Raw genomic sequence first — 25198 nt, 5'->3', positions numbered from 1 at the left:
TGAGAAAAAAACTTGTTAAAGGAACTATTAATAATTGATAGTTATCTTACTTATATTATAAATGTGAAAGTTTGTGTGTTTGTTTGTTTGTTTGTGTGTTTGAAGTTCAATCACGCATAAACCACTGGACGGATTGGGCTGAAATTTGGCATGATGATAGCTTACATTCCCAATTAAATATAGACATATTCTTATCTCAAAAATCCTTTTGGGCTCCGCCCCAGTGGCTCTGTAATTCCCCATGTTAACCTTAGGAGTATTCATATTTAAAGGGAATTAAAGAATTTAGTCAGCTGTTTCAACTAAAAAAGTTGGTTCTATGATATGGAAAAGCATTAAAAAGTTATAAGATTTACCAACAGGGTGCAGCACTATATTTTTTTTGCATTTATGAAAACAGCTAATTTGAACTAAGCAGCAACAAAAAACTGTGATTCGCAATGAGAATTGTCAAAGTAGGATTGTTTACAGTTATGTTTATGTTTTTCATTTCATGAATGATTTGTGATATTTTGCGAATTGTTGATAATTTATTTTTCTCTATTGTTTAGGTGTAGTGGTAGAACATTTAAGGCATTAAGTAGAACATTATGGTAGATGTGTAATACTATAGAATCCTGTAAATTTAAAAAAGCATATTTTATCAAACTGTGTCCTCCCTTATTGCAAACGCAAAGCTTGAGTATAACTGCAATAAGCATTTTATACTTATATTCCAACCCCGTACGAAGGACGGGTACTCTGCTAGTAATTATTATAAACCTTAGCCGCAGCAAACCTGCAAATTTCCATTTACCTAGCAGCTGGCTTCTACTAATATATCCCCTTAATATAAAGTTGACAGATTTTTAACTAAGAGTTTTTATTGAAATGCTGAAGAAATATTTATTATCAATATTTTTATGTTGATAGCTTAGAATGAAATTAACACATTCTTCAAATTAAACAAGCAAGCTCAACAGTTTATTATTTATCCTCTTTAAGAATAACATGAGAACTTTAAATTTTTTATGTTTTCTGTAACAGTTAAGCATACAAATGCAATCCAGTATACTAAATTATTTCTTTTTTAAGCTCTGCAAAATAGTTCAGAAAGAAATTAACAATTTTTTTCAGGGGGTTAAAAATGTAAAAATCTATTTTTATCCCTATAAAACCTCTTTCCCATGGTCTGATCATACTGGTTGAACTTGCCAACACCCAAATAAATGTAAGTGTTGTTGTTTGTACCAAATTTCATGCATCATTTTTACTCAATTTACATGCTAATGGACACACACATTAAATAAATATATATATAAATTTGAACCGATATTGTTTTTGGCCTATGGGAATATAAAACAAAAAAGTAAATCCATCCCAGGTCTAAATCTTACAATATGTACTGTTGTGTTGTCTGTGGTGTCTTCAAAATTTTCACACCTCAGTAAATAATGTCACTTATATTTAGTTCTATTCAAGGAAAGATGTTTTTAAACGTTTGTGTGAATTACTACTAACTTTAAAACATTCAGTTAATCAGTGTTTATAGAAAAAGATGCCGAAATGAATTGTTAGAAAAATATAAAGAAACATCATTAGATGTGTACAATACACCCTTGACTTCTCAGCCGTGGCCCATTTGGCAATCGCGGCATGCCTTGGTCATCACGCTTGTTCACTTTCAAGTCCACTCGTTCTCAAAATAGATTTTACCGATTGCTATCAGCTAGACTATCAGTTTAGGCATTCTGTTTATCTTGCTCCTTTCTTTATCAACAATCCAACTACATCATGTTTGTTAAAGCTTTAACTAAAAGTATAATTTTTGTTACGATCAGGCCTACCTCAGGATTCAGAGCTACAATGAGTAAAATCACTAAGAATGTTAAATTTAAAAGGCATACAAATAGACCCATTTATTGTTTCAAACAAATATCTCAATTTCAAATCCAACACAATAATCAGCTGTCGGGTAACTTCATTTAATGTGATACAAGCTGCTATACCCGTGCTTTGCAACGGGAAGAAAATGTGACCTAGAGACCTAAAGTGGTGCTGATGTGTGTTTTAAAATACAGCAACTCTATGATTTAGTTTGAAAATATAAACTGATTAAGTGTAAGCCTACTTACTAAGAATAAGTACTTTCAAACCCCTACTTTTGATGTCAATAGATCCAAAAGAATATGACAACATACCTTAGCGTAGCAATAGCATCAATTGCTTCATATTGATGCTTCATGAATGACATATTTTACCATAATTCTTCAATTTTAGTCAAGCCTCTTTACATGTAGCTTACTATATAAATTACAAAATGAAACTTTGAGCAATAACTTACTTTACTAAACGTATACCACCTTTCTTTAAAACCAAACATAACGCTCCTCGATCTACATAAAGCGTTACAAACATTTTTCTGGGAGTAAATAAACAAACACCAGTTCATTGTACTGGCCAGCTGTTTTATCAACTAAATTAAATTTATTCATCTAAACTTTGGAAGCATGCCAGCCGCAGCCCTTTGGAAATCAGCCTGTGGGGCAGAGCCCTTAGGAAATTCGTGCAAATCAATACTTTTCGGCAAATCTACACACTCTAAGCTTCATTTTGATGTGCCATATGCCTATATTTTTATTTGGTAAATAGCCTTAAACGTTTACATAAAATTTGATTGTATCACTTTAATAATATAATAGATGATTGGTCTATTGGACGTAGCTGAAGCTGTACAAATTTTCAACCCACAGCTTGTGAACAGAATGTATGTAACAATAAGTTCCCATTTTAACGTTTGATTTTTTGTAATCTTACAAGATCCACTGAACAAATATGAAGTGTTATTCTTGATTGATAGTATGGAAATGACAAAAGTATCATAAAATCATAATAACCCAAAATCGACTTCAGGATTGTTGATACATTTTAAACCATTAAATGTGCAAAATGGGAATGCAATTCAAGCCAGTCAATAGAGTTCAATCATTTCTCATTACATTAGTTGACATCTACTTGTTTTTTATTTTAATTTTTAAGTAGTCTACTAAAGAGTTGCACAAATAGGTAAACCAAGCAACTCATCGCTCGTAAAATTTCAAGACATATTTGTAAACAGTTTTATCCAATGTAAACCAACTGAAACATTAAGCTCTCGCTTAACACATTAACTAGAAAAAAAGCTCAAACAAGAAGTAATTTTGGAGAAATTGAATCTTTTGTAGTATTTTGGCAAGTTACATCTGTATTTACCCAAGCTAATCTGACTTCTCTATTTACCACGAGGTTAATATTGGAGGAAAGAGGAGAAAATATGACAAAGCGTATCTTTGTTGTAACTTTCTATTAAACACGTGACTACTTGTCATATTTTAACACATTCAGTGCGGTTGCGCAATGGCTCGTGGCGGGAACAGCTAATGCGCTACGTGGTTGAGTGCGCAAAAACATTAAAATATTGTTTCATCCAAATGAGAAGCACATTGTTGCATGTACTGTGTTCCAGTCGTTGTGAACGTAGGATTACATTCCAACCCAACAGATAGCAGAACTAAACAAAACTGCTAGCAGGCCCTCAGTACTGCCAAATGGAGGGGAAAAGCGGGGGGAAATCCCAAATACACAGTTAAAAAATACCACAAAATAGGTGCCAAGCACAATTTTGAGGTTAGGTACCTTCCACGATGCATCACTACACTAATTATTGTTCTCTTCCGTTTTATCACATCAAAGACAAAACCCTACACTACAAAAAATTTTGAAGAGTCCCGACCACCGATACAATTGTTGGATCTAAAAAGAATCATACCGAATTGAAGAATAAAACTAGCACAATAAGCGCCAAGCAAAACAACTCGTGGCAATGACGAACCTCTCACTATCAATACTTTAGAAATTCAAGTGCTACAAAGATTAACATAGGCCACCCGGCACGCCAGTCTCGTACTAGGTTAAATACCGTAACGTAGGTCGCACCGGCAAAAACGATGTAACACAAATCAATTACAACAACAACAAAAAATATATTTTCAACGGACAAAACCAACAAGCATTTAAAATTCTGTTTAGTTATAAATGTATACGAACCAAGAATTAATGTAGACAGTTGATCAGCTAGTCCTTTACTGAGGTCATAAACGTACAACGTCACTGGGACCCCTTCCTCCGTCATGCTGGATCCAACACCTGCACAATGTAAAGGTTAACATTGACTTGGTGAGCGTAGAATCTGAGAGATATTGTCAATACTTGTGAAAATGTTGTCAGTATAACTTAATTACATCTTAGATTGCCCATATCTTGGTAAGCTATTTTAAACCATTAATAAAATAAATACCCCCGCCGCAGCAAACCTGCCGACTAAGCAAATTTATATTTCTCTGAATGATTTTCAATTAAATCTATTTAAATAACATTAGGTATTGCGAGTACCAAGGTATGCTACTACAAGAAAACTAAAACTAATAAAGTGTGTTTTAGTAAATATAATAGCTTAGTATGAAATAAATTAATTTGCCAAGTTTGATCAAAATATATCCATAAACAAGCAAAGTACAACCTTTTCAATATTCTCCATAAGAATAACATGGGAATTTTAAGTTTACAATTTTTTGAATTTTCTCCGTTACCAATAACCGTACAAAAACACTTTGATATATTGAATTATTGGTTTTTAAGCTATTTAATAAGGTCTAGAGGTCTAGAGATAAAGTACACATGTTTTGATTTTTTTCTGTACTGTATTTTATTGTTATTACCTATCACTTTAATGTTTTATTTGAATCTGTGGAAAAACGTTTATTTCATAGTTTTAAATTGTTTTGATACAAATTTGCCATTATATATGTTTAATCTTTATATATAGCATAATGCATTATTTGTTTTTGTTCTCCAGTACGTCTTTTAGATTGTAATGGTTCCTCAACACGAGAAAATGAGGAACCTAACTATTCATCTCAATTTGTATTTGTTATAGGTAACTATGTCTTGTATTCTATGTAATGTATATTAATTGTCAATTGTTATTTTGTTGTATTGTTGAATGAATAAAGATATTTTGAATTGAATTGAAATTGGGAAATTTTGTGTTTTGAGGGTCAAAAAAATTGTTGCCCCATAAAACCCCCGTTCCCATGGTCCGATCATGCTGGTTCACGAAACTCATTCAAGTTTATATTGCCCTACACTTGAAACCGAATTTCATCAAAATCGGATAAAAATTACTCAAGATATTGCGTTCACGGACATATATGTATATAAATTTGAACGAATGGTGTTTTTTGCCTCTGGGGACATCAAAATGTAAAAGTAAATCGGTCCCGGGCCTATGTCTTACCGTGCCAACTACAGTAATAGCTACTTCCCTACAGCGAAATTTGCTAATAGAGAGAAACAAGTGTTATTTGAAATGTCAACCATTTGTGATAATCTTCATGAGAAAAGCACTTGTGTAAGTTTTGTGCATTTTTTTACCAAACTTGAACTATATTGGATTACCTTTTGTTTACCTGACTTTAAATATAATTTAATTAATTACTTACGATATTATACTTATTAAATCAATTTAATCTCAATCACAAGTTTAAGTGAATATAAAAACTTACATATTTAATTTGACAAAAAAATTGCAGCAATTCATCGAGCCAGCTACGCATTTCAACCTTCAAGGTGGTCCAAAATTCAAAATAATTTAGCCTATAAAATTATTCAACATACCTGTCAACAATAAAATCCAAAACTTTGAAAATCCGTCCTCAAATGAAAACAGGACTATATGAGTCGCGATGGATTCACAAATGCAACTATGTGTTTGTGTCCACCTCCACAACTTGGGTAGTAGGCGAGGTAAAAATAGCAAACACGAGCAAAAGTTGGCAACATTGGCACCTGCAATGTGTCGTCACACAGGATCAATCTTCTAAACCTAACTACGGACAGGCCCGGTTATAGGAACACCCCTACCATGTAAAATGTTTCAATTATCTATACACTTAATACAATAAGGGGTTCTCTGTTACATCCCTTTTTTCAGCTGTCCTACGCAACCGATTTTCACGATTGAGGTGTCATTTCAAGGCCCATAATCCAGTACACCTGCGAATAGGAATGAAAAAAGTGATTTCCTTAGGGGCTTTGTCCCTTATTCGTTAAAATTGTTTCTTGAGTTCAATTTCAAATATCCAAAGTGTTGTTGACCAGCCTCTCTTTAAAACAGTTTAAAAATAAGAATTATAATATAACTAGCTGTACCCGCGGGCTTCGCCCCGTTTAACTTCATAAGTATTCGCATGGCTCATTCACGTCCTGGTTGAAGTTCGTTCGCTACGCTCACTCACCTTTAGGTTGGAGCTCGTTCGCTGCGCTCACTTGCCTTCAGGTTAGCTCGTTCGCTACGCTAACTCGCCTCCAGGTTGAAGTTCGTTCGCTACGCTCACTCACCTTTTGGTTGGAAATTAGCTGTTGTCATAAATAAAAAAAAAAAAAAATAGTGCTGCACCCTGTTGGTAATCCTTGTAACTTTTATGCTATTGAATATCATAGAACAGAACCAACTTGTATAATTGAAACAGCTGTTAAGATTCATTAATTCCTTTTAAATATGAAAAATCATAAGATTAACATGGGGAACTACAGAGCCACTGGGGCGGAGCCCGAAAGGGTTTTTGAGATAAGAATATGCTTTAATGTTAATCGGGAATGTGAGCTATCATCATGCCAAATTTCAGCCCAATCCGTCCAGTAGTTTATGCGTGATTGAGCAACAAACACACACACAAACACACACACAAACATACACACAAACATACACACAAACTCACAAACTTTCAGATTTATAATATTAGTAAGATATAACATCTGGTCCTTCAGTTTAATGTTCAGTTTAACCACAGTCAGGTTGTAAACAAGAGGAAACAGTTTTAAAGTTTTTATAGTTTATAGATTATATTTTTCAGTTTTTATAAATTTTAAAAAGACTATTTTTTGGTAATTATTGTAAACTTTGTAGGTAGATCACTCTTCAACCTTTATGGTGTAGATCTTTGAAAATTAAACAGGTATTGCATTATTATTTTTACCTTGGAATGAAGTTTTCAACGCCATTAAAATGCACTATTTGCATATAGGTCTCCTCGTAGTAGCTAAAAGGAGTTTATATTGATTGAAATATATGTGTTTTAGTAATCTAAGCAATAAACTTAGAAAAAATACCCCTGCCGCAGCAAATCTGCTGACTAAGCAAATTTTAATTGGTCTCTCATTTCCACAACGTCATAGGCCTATTCACTTCATTGTTTTCCCCTCGGGCTTCACCCTGTGGATGTCCAAAGTTTTGAGGTGAGGTTTTCAAAGGTAAATATAGATTGGTCTCCTTAGCAGGATGAGAGAACTCATTATGTTTATCTTTGCTTTGACATTTCAATGTATACAAAAAGAACTGCCGAATGCTAATTAAAAAAAAATTGACAGCCAATCCAAAGAAATTAAATATATTTTACACAACTATGTGGTAGGATTGTTTAATCTAAAACTTTATCATAGATTATATATTCTAAATCTTTGTCAATGATTATGAAACTGATTTTTTTTTCTGGTTGTGAAGCATGGGAAATTTAAATTTATAGCTTTTTGGAATTGTTTCCATATTTATTAAGCGTAAAACAACACTTCTATATATGCTGTACTTTTTTGTTTGTTTTTAAGCTCTACAATATAGTGTACAAAGAAATTTGCTAAATACTATGTTTTGGGTTTGAAACAAAAAGAACTGCTTAGAAGTGATTAAAATTGACAAAGTGCCAACAGGCTACTTATATTACACAAAAATGAATGTTTTACCCCACTAAAATATTAAGCTTTTACGTTCATTTATGTAATGAACGTAAAAGCAATCAATATTTTTACAAACTAGAAAACTATAGCTTGTTGTCTTACCTACGTACAATTAAAACACATAACCTTTCAACTCAAGTGGAAAATTAATAGACATTATTTGAAACAGTATCGTGCGAATGTTAACTCACAGCTTATTCCATATGCTTTCCAAACAAACTTTATCTACAGCTAGAATATTCACTGATAAAACAAAAACAATTAATTACGACTGATAACGTTGATGTATATGGTAAGGGATTTTAGACTGGAGTGGGGAGATGAGATTTTATACAATGTTGTCAAAATACTACAAACAATAGGTGTTATAAAAGCTATTTACCTAGGAGCAAACACGTATATTTTTACGAGTACCGGTACCAAACAGTTTGCTCTAATGAAATTGAAGACTTCATAATATCATATGGTTAACCCTACCCTAGTAAAATTCAGATTATGGATATTATTTATTTTTACCATTAAAATCACCTGTTTCTGAATTTGGATTGGTTCTACAGACGGATTCATTTTCCAAATGTACTATAGCCTAAATTATTGATGCTAACTAAAAAAAATCGAAAGTTATTATAGTATCAAGGGTTTGGAGCAGAGTCTTAAAATCATGAATTTCTAATGATGTCAAAACATACAAAAAATAAAAACTTTATAACAGTTGTTAGCTGTATTTGAATAAATACTATTTATACGCACGCAAGAGGATTCTAGTGCAATGATCTTTAGATAAAAGGAAAATTTGTAAAAAAGTTTGATGGTTATAAGTTACGGTCAATTAATGTCTATAAAAAATCTAAATATATTAACTAGTACTTAAGTCCCAAGAAGCAACTAGACTTGGCCTTAAAATCCATAGGCCTACCAAGACTATTAATTAATTAAAAATTTACTTTTTACTTTTTTATACTCTGATAGAAATCAAATATAACATCAGCTTTGCTAAATGTGTAAGACATTCTTTGTTTGAAGTTCATTGTTGGTGATGGTGAGTTTATGTTGTTCAAAGGTTTATTGCGGACATTTTCCATCACGAATGTAAAAAAACAATACACAACGTTTCAGGATCTGGAATCTGATCCCGTCCTCAGGTGAAAAAACTTAAATAACACATTACAACTAACAATAAACAAACGCCCAACCTATGTTGGAATACACTACAGAGGGTAGCAGTCAAAAAAATATGCACTGTATAGCAGTCAAGTCATGATACAACATGCAAAATATAACACATCACAAAACACTATAATCTATCACCTGAGGACGGGATCAGATTCCAGATCCTGAAACGTTGTGTATTGTTTTTTTTTTTAAATTGGTGATGGAAAATGTCCGCAGTAAACCTTTGAACAACGTGTCAGATATATTTTTACTATACAATTTAATTTGAAAAGCTATTGATACAAGTTTCCCGGCCTTTTAAGTTGAATAGTTTTCAAAATACCTTTCTTAAACCATTTGTTAGGATTGAAGAAATCTTGGCCATAAATTTAAACATTCTTTGATTTAAAATGCTATCAATGACATAATAGTATTGTAATTATTGTGTCCGATTCAGGTCAGCTTCATAGCAGACACTACTACCTTGACTACTAACTTTAAAATGTAGGCCCTTCTTCAGCAATATAACATCTGTTTGAAATATAAATATATATTTTTTTAACTTTATTTAATTTACAATCTGTTCAAGTTGAACAATAAGCAAATGATATGTAGTAATACAAAAATAACTTGAGGAAAATGAGCTAGTGATTGACCACCGTCAACACTAGCTAACAAAGAGAACTTTTATAACACTTAGCCGAATCTGAATGGTAGGTCCAATATCGTTTGTCGCTTCAGTCTGTAAATGGTGTTGTGATTGTCCAATAAATTAAGTGCAAGATGATTTGAATGATTTTCCAATTTTATAATGTATTTTTCACTAGATTTTGTAATTTCTTCTTTTACTGTTCGAATTTGAAGATCATTGTGAAGTGTTCTGTTGGTAACAAACCAAGGAGCGTTGACAATTTTACGTAATAATTTTGATTGGTAACGTTGAATAATTTCAATGTTTGAGGTACTTGCTGATCCCCAAAGCTGAATACCATAAGTCCAAATTGGTTTAAGAACTGTTTTGTACAGTAACAATTTATTTTGTGTACTGAGTTTTGATTTAGATCCAAAAGCCAATTAAGTTTAGTTGTTTTTAAATTTAGATGTTGTCTTTTAGTCCAGATATATGCCTTCCAATTAAGCTTTGCATCTAAGTGCATGCCCAAGTAGTTTATTTCTGTTACTTGAGGGAGGTGAATATTATATGTACATTTTTTATTCTGAAACATACAATCAAGAAGTAAGGAGAAAAATAAAAAAAATCCCTACCAGAATTACATTAGGTACAAATATTTTACAAAAATTTTACTAAAAGGACGGCGACCAATTTGACAGCTAAGGAAAGTGAAAGAGAAAACTTGGCATGGGCATTGGACAAGATATTCTTAGAATAGAACAGGTAAAAAAGTCAAGATCGCAAAACTAGGGCAAAGCGTAAACAAGTGACTTTTGATCTATGGTTATTTTATCTTAAACCCTTATTGGGTAAATAATCTTAGATTCAATGATCAAATCAAATAGAGGTAAACGAAATGAAGGTAAACGTAGTAGTGGTAGACCATTTGTTTTTCTACCAATACCATAGATCGTAATCATGTTTGTTTTTACTGTTTACTAAATAATCAATTAATTTAATTTAAATATTATTATAGATTTATATATTAATAAAGACATGCTAGTGGTCGTCCAGTGGTCGAAAAATCAAAATCAAAAATATGTAATTTGACTTTTCTATTTTAACCCCACACTATAAATAAAACATGTGATTGGAATTTCTTCCATTTGTTTTGATTTTTCTGTTTATATTTTGTTGTTATTTTGTCACCAACATGGCAACCTATTAGGGACCATGTTAATTTTTTTATATTTTAAAATTAATTTTTTGTGCATTTTTTAGCCTATTTTAATTTATAAAGAGATTATACACATCTACAGGAAAATACATAGTCACCTACATACAACATATATTTTATATGTATCCGTGAACGTGATAACGCAAGTAATTTTGGTCCGATTAAGATGAAATTTGGCTTGGAGGTGTAGGGCTGGATAAACTTGAATGACTTTGTGAACCAGCATAATCAGACTGTGGGAATGGGGATTTATGGGGGTTATATGGGGTAAAAATGTTTGGCCATAAAAACATAACATTTTACTATTTCTTTCTAAACCATTTTGTAGAGCTTATAAAAGGAAATAATTTAGTAGCCCATATTGAAGCGTTGTTGTATGGCAAACAATTACAAAAAAAAGTTTAAAAGTTCAAATTTAAAATTCTCATGTTATTCTTATGGAGAAAATTAAAACTGTTGTAGCTAGTTTAGCCCTGCTTGTTTATGGATAATATATTGTAAGGTGCTACGGCTTGCTGGGGTTCTATCTAAGGCTCTCCTGTACTATGCTCCTATACCGCATCGCCTTACAAATAAAATGCTCCGAATTGCTCAAGTCGAGCTGGAAAACACCAAGGTCCTTCCGCTATTTGATTTTTAACCAACCGTATTTGTTGTCTGTTAAATCTCAGAGTGACACCTCATCACAGGGGGTCAACAATGTCACACACTAATCATCGCTTTAATGATCCCTTTTGAAACAATTTTCGACGCTGCGTTGTTCTCGCGTGTCTAGTGCCAGGCTAATTCACCGGTCTTTATCCAATTAACCAGCTCAGTAAACTAGAGTATCACCCTACTCGTCAGGCTAACTCGCCGGTCTTTCCTCAAATAAACCGATCTAATACAAAAGAATAACTCCCTACTCGCCGGTCTTTCTAAGCCAAAATACTTCACTAGTCTAAAATAATTGCCTACTCGCCAGGCTAACTCGCCATTCTTTCTAAAATAAAACAGTTTAATAAACAAAACAGTTCCCTACTTGCCAAGCTAACTCACCGGTCTTTCGAAACTACAACAATTTAATAAAATAAAATAGTTCCCTACTTGCCAGGCTAACTCGCCGGTCTTTCTAAAATAAAAAGAATTTAATAAATTAAAATAATTCCTTACTGGCCAGGCTAACCCGCCGGTCTTTCTAAAGCTAAAAAAATTTGTTATCTGAAATATACTGCAAGTGCTTTACTTCCCAAATAATAGTCTATTATTATCTTACAGCAATAGGCTACTCGACTTGAAAAGTGAAAGTGGCCATCACCAAAGAAAATAAGCTGGGATTTCAATTGGACTTCTTCGCTTGGTTTCAACTGACTTTGATCGGACTGAACTGTTTTCAACCCAACTCAATTGCTGATTTCAACTGTCCTCAAACGGCCATCGGCTCTGGTTTTATCAGCCACAGGAGTAGCGAGCTACAGCTGTGATATCGTGGACTACTTCCGTGTTCAGCGGCCTCCAGCGGCCGGCGACGTAAGCTAGTCGCTGTTATCGGGGTTGACCCTTGTTCTAACAACTGTTCTTGTTAACGGTTGTAAACATTAACTCTTAGAGCCGATCAATATTGACAACCGTTACAATATATCAATCAAATTTGGCAAATTTATTTAGGCTATTTTCATCCTAGGCTATTAACATTTGGTCAAAAAACACTTTTGTCCTTCCCTGTAGCAGCAAACCTAAGCACATGTTAAATCTAGTGTTATTCAATTGGGGAATAAATATGTCTTATACATGGAAATATTTTAGTACCCGTGCCTAAAAATTTAATCAGACAAGTTGAAATTCGCTTAAAAGTCTGCAGGTTTCCTTAGGGGGTATTATTCATATCATATGGTACAATTAAAATCATTATGGTATCAAACTGGTTCAAAATCAATACATTTCTAAATATATCGTTATTCATCCCATAATATATTGTAGGTTCTCTGTGGAACTGTATCCCCACAATTTTTTATTTTAAATTCCTATGTTATGCTTGTGGAGAATAAATTAACAGTTGTAGTTTGCTTGTTTATAGATATATATTTAGATCAAAAACTCATGCTGGATCATAAATATAATATAGCAGAATCCTATATATTCTATATTTTTATGGTTTATATATTGGTTGCATGATGTCCAAACGTCACAACGTCCAATGATATAAGCCAATGTCATGACGTTCAATTTAAACTATTGGACTTTTGTACGACACAATAATAAATCACATCATGTCCGGTAATCATGTCATGTACAGTAACTGCAAGAAACATAGTCTTTCTACAAGCTTTGGACGTCATGGGATAGTTCGCTGTGCAAAAGCGCACTTAATCCTCTAAAAACTTAGCAGTAGCACCACATGCAAAGCCAATGCCAGTTGCGCGACGTCCAATACCTCAGCACTGTAGCACGACGTTCAGAGCTCCTGCATGCGGAGCAAGGTTAGGTTAGGTATGTTAGGTTAAGTGAGGTTACGTTAGTAGGCCTATGCACTACATAACGGTAAAACAGTCAATGGTGTGAAGGCGCGGACATTGAGGGAAAGCGCTGAGCTAATGGACGTCGTGCAACTGGCAGCGGTTTTAGACGTGGTGCTACTGCTAGGTTAAGAGTAGGCCTATAAAGTGCGCTGTTGCACGAGGACCTATCCCATGACGTCCAGAGCTTGTAGAAAGACTATGTTTTCTGCAGTTACTGTACTTTTAAACATGATGAGATTTGGACGTCGTGCAAAAGTCAAATATTATATATTGGACATCATGGGACTGCTGAAGAATTGTATTTTGGACATCATGATACTGACTTATATCGTTGGATATCATGACACTTGGACATCGTGCAATGCTTTCCATCATTCCATCATAAGATCTATCATTTCCAGATTATTCATACTCTTCTTCACCAACAAAACAATAAACATTTTTTATTTACTGTAAACACAACAGTACCAATTAAGTTACCTTACATAATCCACCAAAAACGAGAACTCGGATTATATACAGCAATTTTCTAATCTGCAATTGGATGATAGTGGTCACTTTTATTAGCCTATAAACTAATTATTATTATTATTATAAACTAATAATAAGTAAAAACCCTAATAGCCTACTGGGTCGTATGTGATGTTGAGAGTTTGCGAGAAACAAAAATAAGTTTACATGTGAATTCAATTTAACCATTGAATTGGTGGTCTTATAACAAAACACCACTCTGGGAACCCCACCTAAGTTAAACTTAATCGTGAATAACATGTTAACTTTGAAGGGCACTGGGGCAGAGCCCTGATGGAATTTGAAAAATGTTTTGTTTGATGGCAAATCTACATGCCACGACCAATTCAACGAGGGTTGCCATCTAGGGTTAGAGAAAAATCGGGACATGCCACCCTCCTTGTGGCAGCAAACCCAGGGAGGCTAACTTACTCATTAAAAAACACAATTTTGGGTCAATCCATCTGAAGTGATCCAATGAAGGTTGCTTGACCATTTTGTATTTTCATATTTTTTATATATGTTTTTACCCTTATAATTAGGACATTAAAACAATTTTTTTTTTTAAATTTTGTATCTATCTCCGTTTGGAAGTAGTGGCCATTTTTGTCAGGCCCCGCACGGAGATTTTGGTATAGAAAATCTATATACACAAATTAGTAACAATGCAATAGTAAACTTGTTACAAAATTAAAAGCTAGAATATGTCTAGAAAAAATATTAAGAACCAAAATATCCTAAAATCAAAAGCGTTTGGTTCTATGTAACTTAAATGGACTGGATTTACTTAGCGTTCAAGAAGACTCATCCAGAGTCTCAGCGTTATACATATGATCATAGACAAAAGCAGTATTGTCTAGACTCCTTTTATCTATGATATGATACATTAAAAACTTTGGCAGTATCAACATTTTGTGAGCTGCAGCCTAAGTGGTGCATTTTGGCTGGACGCTCAGGTACACATTCTGTGCATGTGCGTGTGTACCACCAATATGTAAATTTAATGATTGATGGTGCCAAACTTAATGTTAACTACAAAGAGTAACCTACTATTTATGGTCGCCATTTCATTGAACAGTATAACTGGAGTTAATAGTATGTGACACTAATGAGTATGTATGACTGTATGGTTTTGGGCTTTTTATTACTGTGATCATTTCTCCTCGGTCTGTTGTAACGCACTGTTTAAACTCGATACTATCTGGTTGATCCTTCTATGAATCCATCAACATTTCAAGTAGAGTTCCTGTTCCTCGACACAGTTTCCCACCATACATCATACTCATAAGTGTCATATCCTATTAACTCCAGATAGGCCTACTCTTTGTAGTTAACATTAAGTTTGGCACTATCAATCATTAATTTTACATATTGGTGGTACACAGTACACACACAGAATGTGTACCTGAGGGTCAAGCCAAAATGCACCACTTAGGCTGCAGCTCACAAAATTTTGATCTGCCAAAGTTTTGATAATGTATCATGTATAACACTGACACTCTGGATGACACAGCATGTAAGTTAGGCCTAAACTTATATGTGTTTTTTTACGTCTCAGACAAATTTAACACAATCCCCGGTACCCAGTAATCTTCTGTAAAGGAGCAATGAACAAGGCCTTATTTTAATTAAACATTTACAAAGGATCTATTCTATAGATTGCAGTTAGGCCTACCTCCTAAGAATACTCAAAATAAGGATGCAAGATACTCTGCAGCAAATAAGAACGTTAACCCTACTCTCCAACTCTATAGACCATAACTCTAATATAGTGAATAATGTACTGAAATAAACTGTCACTAGTTTTACTCACCACTCACCTCTTTTTCGGAAAATGAATTTGCAATTTGCAAAACTTGAGATTCAAAAACGATTCTCATTCATTCGTTGAATCGTTGATAAACAAACATAAACATAACCTCAAATATAAAAAAAAAATACTTTTGATTGATATTTTTTACATAAGCTGGCTTATTAGAAAAGTAAGCCTGGAAGAGCCCATAGATTAAATATACTCCATTTTGTTGGTTGGTCGAGTATGTTTTATCTATGGTTGGTCTAATAATATTATTTTTAATTAAATTGGTTTGGTTTTATGCAGCGTTAATATGGTTTATATAATCATAGATAAAACATACTCCCTTAGTAGATTTCTCATCCTTATGGAACAGCTGAAGACCATTTTATTGTTAGTTCTGTACGGTTTTCTGCAGATGTCGTGTTTTGTTTACAATTTGTTTCCCGTTATTACAGCCATTTAAAACCTCGTTTAACCAAATAATACGATCTAATCATAAACAATAACTTGTCCCCGAGTTATATAACCAAACAGTAAAGCACAAATCAAGAAATTAACCCTAAAATAATAGAAACAAAGTTTCGTCGACACTAGCGCCCATGTGTCACGTACATGAACTAGACACGAAAAAAACGTGCTTCAAAATTTACAATGGGATGAGAAGTCTACTTGTGTTGGTTAGTCTATGATATAATATGGTTAATATGTTTCTAACTTGGTTGCAGGCTTAAGTGAGTTTCCGTAGAAAATTATTCAACGGCAAAGAGTAAACATAGTAATCCGTAGTCCATGAATACTTACGTACAGTCGTACAGTACTACCATAGATAAAACATACTGGCACTACCTTTGACTATTATATAAATACGAATACCATGAGTATTCGTGTATTAATCTTTGGTGCATTAATATATTAGTGTGTTAGGTAGTCGATAGAATGTATAAATTTAATCAGACATGTTGAAGTTAGCTTAGTCTGCAGGTTTGCTGTGGTGGGGTATTATTTATACCATATCATCCCATGGTGGAAGGTGTTTTTCCTTCCACCATGAATTTTTTCATATGGACGGTAAACTTATTATTAAAATCATTATGATATTATTGTATAAAATATAGGCTACATAAAATTGTCAACGCACCTTGGTTTATACCAACAGAACACTTCACAATGATCTTAAAATTTGAACAGTCGAAGAAGAAATTATAAAATCTTGTGAAAAATACATTATCAAATTGGAAAATCATTCAAATCATCCTGCACTTAATTTATTGGACAATCACAACACCATTTACAGACTAAAGCGACGTACAATTGGACCTCCCATTCAGATTCGGGTAAGTGTTATCAAAATTATCTTTGCTAGCTAGTGTTGACAGTGGTCAATCACTAGCTCATGTTCTTCAAGTTAATGTTGTATTATTATTTATATCATTTGGTATCACTGTTCACCTTGAACAGATTGTAAATTGAATAAAGTAAAAAAATACGATAACATTATCGAGCTGGTTAAAAATCGAAACATTTTGATATGAATCGTAATTCATCAAAAATATATCAAAGTTTGAGGTTCTCACTGTTCCCTTCTAAAGCCTCGGTTTTCTGCGGAAGTCTACCACAACATACCGATACCACCACACCACTACGATGCCCCCACCACCCACCACTAGAGATGGAAATTACGGCTACTTTTCGATAACGCGTTCCACCGTTCCGTGACTGACTGGTATTAGGTGACAGTAACCTGTTACTTCTGTCACCTAATACCGTGTCACTTCATGGCTTCAGTTACGCGTTCGTTACCGTTACAGACCATTTTACAGACATTCCCTCCAGATCCATTTAGTAATGTCAACAGTCAGTCACGGAACGGTAGAACGCGTTATCGAAAAGTAGCCGTAATTTCCATCTGTACGCGGTGATAGAGTAATGTGAGTTATTATAAATTATTCAAAGTGAAAGTTCAATGCGCTGCAACATAGTAACAGTAACAGATGCAAGTTTATAATTAATTGTATACTTTAAAATTAGTCTTGTTTCTCGACTGATTATACAACAAAATACAATAAAAACACCAACCTTCCCTCAAAAAAACAAAACTCAACGTCTCCGTCTCCTCTGTCCTCTCCTCTCCTCGCTCACTCTCCCTCCTCCTGACTCCTCAGTCCTCACCTCAGTCTCTTTTGAGTATAGTGTTTTAGTTGTTCATGGTTTCATTTCATTTCATTTAGTTAACAGGAAGGATTAAGTAAGATTAAGACATATAAGAAGTCAGGACTCAGGAGGACATGTCTAAACTAGAATCTTAGTTTCTTGTGTGATCTTGATATGGAAAAGAAATAAGTTTTATATTGTTGATTAGGCTAGGGTTATAGCTGGAGCTGGAGACTAATTTAGGACAAGCAAGGTAAGAAGAATCTATTCTTTACCTACTATTGATTTTCTCTCAATCTGATTTGTCAACATTGCTTCTTGAACTGTAACTAAGATACCAGAACAATAGCTCCAGTATTTTTCTAGTAATCGTGGCTCCAGCCAGCCCACATTCGACATAAGGAGCAAACTCGCACTTGAAAGCCCATTTTTTCTAGAAATTTAGCACCGATAACTGATGCTTCAAAGAAACATCTTTATTTAATGAAATAAAGAATACGATCATGTGTGTTTTTCTATTGGTGGCTGATGTGTTTGCTACAATGTCGATGGCTGTAACTTATCTTGTAAACTCACCCTGTGTAAGCATGCCTACATTACAACCATGACATGGCATGGACTCATTAGGTTTCTTAACTGAGCTAGGGTACACTTCCATATCTGTTGGCACAAACAACCGAATGAAAATATTGATCGATACCTATATCAAACTAAAAAATCGAATAATCAATATTACTCATTCGGTTGTTTGTGCCAAAACAGATATGGAAGTCTACTCCTGAGTTATGCTAATATCGATTGGAACTATCGAATTGAAAATATTGATTAATAATTGATAAGTTATTTTAAAATATATCTAACTTATTACAAAATTTAACTCAGGTATCATAACCTAACCTAACCAACCAAACTTGCTGATGGTAAAAAAATTGCATGAAAGTTTACTTATCGAATCAATAGTTTCAATCGATATTTAGCATAGCCCAGTTAAGAAACTGTACTCCTCATCTATATATATAAAAGGCAAAGCCCTCACTGACTCACTCACTCACTCACTCATCACTAATTCTCCCACTTCCCATTTACCTAGGAGGCTGAAATTTGGTACACTGATTTTTTAGGCATTAAATAGGAAAACTAAGTAGTTTTTATTCTGGTTGGACTCTCGGGCTCCGCCCCAGTGGCTTTGGAGTTTCCCATGTTCCTTATGATTTTTCATATTTAAAAGGAATTAATGAATCTTAACAGCTGTTTCAATTAAACAAGTTGGTTCTATTCTATGATGTTCAATAGCATTAAAAGTTACAAGGATTACCAACAGGGTGCAGCACTATTTTTTTTTAAATTTATGACAACAGCGAATTTGCAACCAAAAGGTGAGTGAGCGTAGCGAACGAACTTCAACCTGGAGTCAAATTAGCGTAGCGAACGAGCTAACCTGAAGGCAAGTGAGCGCAGCGAACGAGCTCCAACCTAAAGGTGAGTGAGCGTAGCAAACGAAATTCAATCAGGACGTGATTGAGCCATGCGAATACTTATGAAGTTAAACGGGGCAAAGCCCGATGGTACAGCTAGTTAGTAACTAATCACCAGTGCTGGCTTTACAAAAAAAAATACATAGGCCCTAGGCTCCACCTGTCATACAAGCCCTATGGGTTGTGGGTTAGTCTACCCAGAGTTGCCACTTTTGTCATAGGGGAAAATCAGGGCTTTTAAAAATATGTTTTTAGGTATTAATTTCTAAATTTTTTCCGGACCCCTCTTTATCTGGGGGATATTAAATAAGTTACCCCCCAGACCCCTGGTGGTCATACCCTCCGGAATGAAATCCTGGGACTGTCAATGGTCCTCACCAATGAAAGGGTGTTGGGGCCCACCCTACAAAAAAGAGAAAAATGAAAACAATATGGTGATTTTGAAAGAAACCAAGTGGCTAAAGATTGGCTAAGTTATTGAGTGAAAAATTAAAACCGTACATTTTCAAGAAAAACACTTTATAATAATTGTTTCCATTTTTCAGAACATTTTTTTATATTATTTTTAATTTTATTGCCGTTTGAAGTTTCATAGAATGTCTATGGTAATGCAATATCTTTGGTGGTTTTGTATTAATACAGCATCTTTGACGGAAAAACACAACATTCTGTCACGACCATAACGAATGTAAAATTGAATATTAAAAATAGTTAATGACATTTTTATAAATATGTTTTGCTGTAAATAGATTAGGTTTTAGGGCCATTTTGCAATGAACAGCTCACTAAGCTTTTGGTATATTTGGTATTTCTACAAAAAATCGAAAAAACTAAAAAAAATCTCTAAGTTTGTATAGCTCCAAACAAACCATCTCGATATATGAAAAACCTTTATGTTTTAGGATTGCCACTGTCATGTTCCAAAGTTGCAAATTTTGCCATAATGGTCGGGACGTCAAATCAAGCGACAGACCTATTTTGTCATGGTAGTCATGGTAGAAAATTCCTTGAAGGGACTGATTCACTAGTGTGCAGAGAGGTTGTTCAATAAGTTTAAAAACTCTACTAATAACAAAGAGGAGAATTTCTTCCCAACCTGAAGATTCAGTATAGCTAAGACTGGTGAAAACTTTTTGCGTTGTGAACTTTTTGTACAAACCTGTTAGCTCTAAGATCCATTTTCCCCTCCAGTATAACATTTTTTGTCTGGCCAAACCAATTTTCACAAGGGGCATTGCTCATTCTTTCCAATACATCATCGTTACTATCACCTTCCAGCATGACTCCAGGCCAAAATGGCAAGTATGCAACACATCTCTTTGCTATAACCTTAGCAATGGCTGGGCAAAAGTAATCATTGTTTGTTTCATGTTGTCCATTTAGTTGTGTTGCATGAGGACAAAGACATTGGGGTACTTGTATACTTTTCCTTTTCACATTGATCGTTGTCAGCCTTCAAAATTCTGTGTTCACAAAACAAGTGGTCATTCATTGAACACAAATCTTTAAAAAAGGGACTTTTCCTGTACAAAGAAGATATTTTGTCATTAGGTACTTCATCTATGATTTGTTCATCATGGTCCTCGCCTGTGCCGTAAAATTCATCAGGATCGTTTGTGCAAAGTGATTGTAAGCTAGAAAGTGCAACTGCTACATCATTATTATTATCAAGAGCAGAGTAAACAGGTCTGTTAGTACTGTATTTATTTTACCATATGACATACAATTTATGATAAAACAAATCACCTGCAATACCAACTGTTTTACAGCCTTTCTGCTTTTTAACCGACTTCCCCACTACCAACAAAAGGAGGAGGTTCTCAATTTGTTTGTGGCAATGTTTTTTTTTCTATGTATGTTCATCAATTTCTCTGTGATTCTTTTACCGATCAGTGTGGTTCCACCACCAAAATAACCAGGAGAGTTTCTATTTGGTACCTTATATATTATGTTTAAGTAGACCTATAATATTTGTTTCGGTGAAAAATTCTGAAAACCTTAACCCTCCGAGTGTCCCTTGTTTTGGCCTTAATGTCTGTCTATTTTTTGCTCATTTGCAAGGTTTTATTAAAACGGATCTGAGAAGCTTGAAAACAATGTTAATTATACTGTTCTATATACCATTGTGTTTGGAAAATCATGGGCTTCAATATTATACATAGAACATAAGGAACATTTGTTTCAAAAAATTTTTTTGGGTAAAAAAAATATTTTGGAAAATAAAAAAAATCAGTTACCGCTTAATGAAATTGTATAAATTATAGGCCTATAAATATTTGAAAATAGCCACTTTGTTCTAAATTTTATGAGGATTACAAATATATAATAATATAAGGAAGTAGATTTGCAAATAAATAAGTTATGGGCAAAAAACAGATTTCAGTACTTAGCGTTTAGCTAAGAATGCATAGCTAAAAATCTGGCTGATAATTTACATCAATATCACTACCTACTTCTTCAGGATCATCAACCAGCCCTTCAAAATCACTTAAATCTTCTTATAATGCACCACGTATATCACTACTTTTGATTTTTAACACTAAAACAATGATAAACGTAATAAAACACATCAGTCATCGGTCCTAGGTTAACCAAGCTGTTTACAAATACGCACGTCAGCTGTCTGCTACAATATTTTTGGAACTAAAATGAATAGCGCTTAGAGACAGACCTCCGGAGAAAGCTCTGAATCTGTAAAATAAAACGATACCTAACTCGATCCAGTTCAATCCGATTTTGTCAGTCATAGAGCCTTCGCCGTAAACAGTGTTTGTGAGTCGCTGCAGCGACAAATAACACTCGGAGGGTTAAATATTTAACATTTATTTTGTTTACATTTGTGCAGAGAAGGCAATAAATAATGATAGCATTCCTACAGCTGTTAGTTGAAACCATTTGTGCAGAGAAGGCAATAAATAATGATAACATTCCTACAGCTGTTAGTTGAAACCATTTAAATGAAGCTACAGCCAATTCTTCATGAAACAGTTGTTTGCTTCATATTGATCAATAAACTATTTCTTGCCATGGAGTCTAAATGAATTACATTGAGTTGTGTATACAGTAATTCTGTTTTTAGTATTGAATATTCCGACTAAAAAAAAAAAAAAAAAAAAAAAATATATATATATATATGATTCTAAAGATTCAAAGATTTATTTCAACAAGAAACAAGATTGCACACTTGTACAGTTGACGTCAAGATACTAAGACTAATAAATTAACAAGAGTGAATATATATATATATATATCTAAAGATCAACAATGCTATCTATATAACTATAAACAAGGTAACAAGGTGTAAACATAACAGAGCAAGACTAGTCAATGTCAGTAATTAATTACTAAAACTTAAATTAATTCTGGAACATTAAAAATATTCTTCCAAACTATAAAACGGATTGTCAAGCAGCCAGGCCATTAGACTAGATTTAAAGGACTTCATGCTAACATGGTGTGACTCAAGAGGTAGCCTGTTAAACAATTTAATACCAAGATAAGAAAAGGATTCTTGTGTTTTTGCAAGCCTTGCCTGAGGTAAATCTAAGTAATGTCTCCTCCTGGTTAAATGGACATGAGTTTCACCTCTTAAAGCTATGGAACCTAGATTTGCTTTTACATGTAACAAACACTTTTTTCGAAGAAGATGAACTACTCTTGATAGTCTACTTGTAACATTATTTATGTGGAAATTCCAATTGAGTTTTGAGTCTAAATGTATTCCTAACAGTTTTACATTCTCATTCACATAAGATAAGCTAAGATTCCTGCTTCTTAAGCTAAACAAAATAGACTGGGTTTTGCTACTATTTAACAACAAACCATTACTTTTAAACCATATATTACATTCAGAAATGCAATTTTCCATCTGACCCTTAATAGTTTCAATGTTGACATCATAACCAAGAACAGGAAAGGGCCAAAGACCGACCCCTGGGGTACACCACTTTTCATCACCTCTGCATCAGAGAGACTATTTTTGTAACAAACTCTCTGCGAGCGGTTGGTCAAATACCGGCGAAAAAGGTTTAGCTCAACACCTCTGATACCATAATATTCCAATTTAGCAAGAAGAATGTCATGCGGAACACAGTCAAATGCCTTTGAAAGATCACACATGGTTGAAAGTGTGTCCGCATGTTTCAGTGAATAGCTGTATGATATTGACAAATAAAGGTGTATTGTGAAAACCAAAGCATTCGTAAAACAGGTCTAAATATAAATTAAATGCAATTATTCCTCACACGACCTAAGAAGTGTGACAGTGCATAATCGTCAATTGTCTTAAAAGTGTTAAATATTTTAATTACCAAACATGCATTTGCAGATGTGGAATGTTTATTGATATTCTCTACCCAGTTACTATATCATATCAATACTATTATGCCTGCTTCGGAAAGTCCTAGAGGAAGATGATTTGCAATTTCGACTAGGCTATATCTTGAGCAAACAAAACCCCCTACATGACTTACACCACTTTTAGCTGAACCAATCTTTCATATAATATTTTGCAAAGTTCCAAGTTTGATCCAAATATCCATAAACAAGCTAACTTGATGCTATGAGTCCTCTTTTCAGGAGGTCCTTGCTGGGGTTCCACAGGGGTCAGTTCTCGGTCCACTACTGTTTCTAATCTATATCAATGATCTGCCCGGCAATATTCCTTGCAAAACCATTTTATATGCGGATGACACTTCTTTTATAATTACTGATAAAGTGTTAAAAAATGTAAAAGCACACAGTGACAGAGTAATGGAATTAGCCAGTTCTTGGTTTAATGCTAACTACCTTACAGTCAATGCCAAGAAGACTGAAACAATCTGTTTTACTTTAAAAAAAATAGACTCAGAGGAAGATTGTAAGCCTGTTAAATTACTGGGTGTCACTCTAGATCAGAAGCTTACATGGGAATCTCATACCAACTCAGTAGTTTCTAAACTTTCAAGGGCCTGTTTTTTATTACGCAAGCTTCAACAATGTGTTGGCAGAAATATGTTGTTAAATACCTATTTTAGCGATTTTCACTCCCATTTGTTATATGCCACAATGCTCTGGGGAAATAGTAGTGGTGCTCTTCATGTTTTTGCTTGGCAAAGAAAAGCAGTAAGGATTTTGGCCAATTTACCTTATCAAGATGACTGTAAGCAATGCTTTATTAACTACAATATAATGACTGTCCCTTGCATTTTTATATTTCAAAATCTTGTACATGTAAAGGAAAACCAGAGTGACTTTATATGTTTTGACAAGGTCCATGATTATAACACCAGAAGAGCACAAGATATTGTTCCACCCTATTCTAGATTGCGGAAAACAATAGTCAGCCATAAATATCTACAAATTAAGTGTTTTAATAAATTGCCACAAGAGATCAGAAACCTCAAAATTCAACAATTTAAATTGAAACTGTCAAACTGGTTTATAAGCAAAGCTTTTTATTCTCTTGATGAATTTTGTTCATATAAATTTTAATTTGATCTGTTATGAGCTTTAATTTAGTGATACTTTGGTGAGTGGTTGTAGTTGATTTATTGTTAATTTTCGTAGTTTATATCAATTTATTGCTGAATGCTAATTATTTCTTTGTTATGTTTTACTCTGTTACATCTGTTAGTCTGACAAGTACATTGTACTATTTCTTTTTATACTGCATATTACTGTATTTCTTATGTTCTTTGACGTTGTCTATAGCAATGTAATGTTGACAAATGACAATAAATGGATTCTGATTCTGATTCTGATTCTAACTACAACAGTTTACTTATTTTCCATAAGAATAACATGGGAATTTTTAATTTACAATTTTCTCCGGACCACCGTACCGGTAACCAATAACCATACAAAAACACTTCAATACTAAATTATTTGTTTTTTTTTAAGGAATTTCAATGACACAGTCTGCATCACAGCCCCCCCCCCCCTAGTGGGCACCCCTGCCCACATTTACAAATTAAC

General features: G+C 33.8%; 2 protein-coding genes across 7 annotated transcripts in view; one reads left to right on the top strand and one right to left on the bottom strand.

Annotated features, from left to right (window-relative positions):
• The window catches only part of LOC128999867 (uncharacterized), a 50619-nt gene extending 34909 nt beyond the window's left edge, over positions 1-15710 (bottom strand). For 4 of the 6 annotated variants that reach the window (XM_054426594.1, XM_054426593.1, XM_054426595.1 and 1 more), the window contains exons 1-2: positions 15633-15710; positions 4066-4164 (exon numbers count right to left, since the gene is read on the bottom strand). In XM_054426594.1, the coding sequence (XP_054282569.1) occupies positions 4066-4164; positions 15633-15699 (166 nt within the window). In that variant the 5' untranslated portion in view covers positions 15700-15710. Of the gene's footprint in view, positions 1-4065; positions 4165-5694; positions 5802-15632 lie in introns of those variants that run through there. The other 2 variants (XM_054426597.1, XM_054426596.1) reach the window with 2 other exon arrangements.
• Positions 15711-17858: 2148 nt separating this feature from the next.
• Positions 17859-25198, top strand: part of LOC128999665 (uncharacterized) — a 98330-nt gene continuing 90990 nt past the window's right edge. The window contains exon 1 of the mRNA XM_054426284.1: positions 17859-18021. The gene's annotated coding sequence lies outside the window, so the exon portion shown is untranslated. The remainder of the gene's footprint in view (positions 18022-25198) is intronic.

This window comes from Macrosteles quadrilineatus, unplaced genomic scaffold (genome assembly GCF_028750875.1).
Source record: "Macrosteles quadrilineatus isolate MER2022 unplaced genomic scaffold, UCM_ALF_1.0 Scaffold_8__2_contigs__length_117827958, whole genome shotgun sequence".
In the NCBI taxonomy this organism is placed as follows: domain Eukaryota; kingdom Metazoa; phylum Arthropoda; class Insecta; order Hemiptera; family Cicadellidae; genus Macrosteles; species Macrosteles quadrilineatus.
The sequence above is the reverse complement of the archived record's forward strand: the minus strand, read 5'-3'. Positions and strand labels throughout refer to the sequence as shown.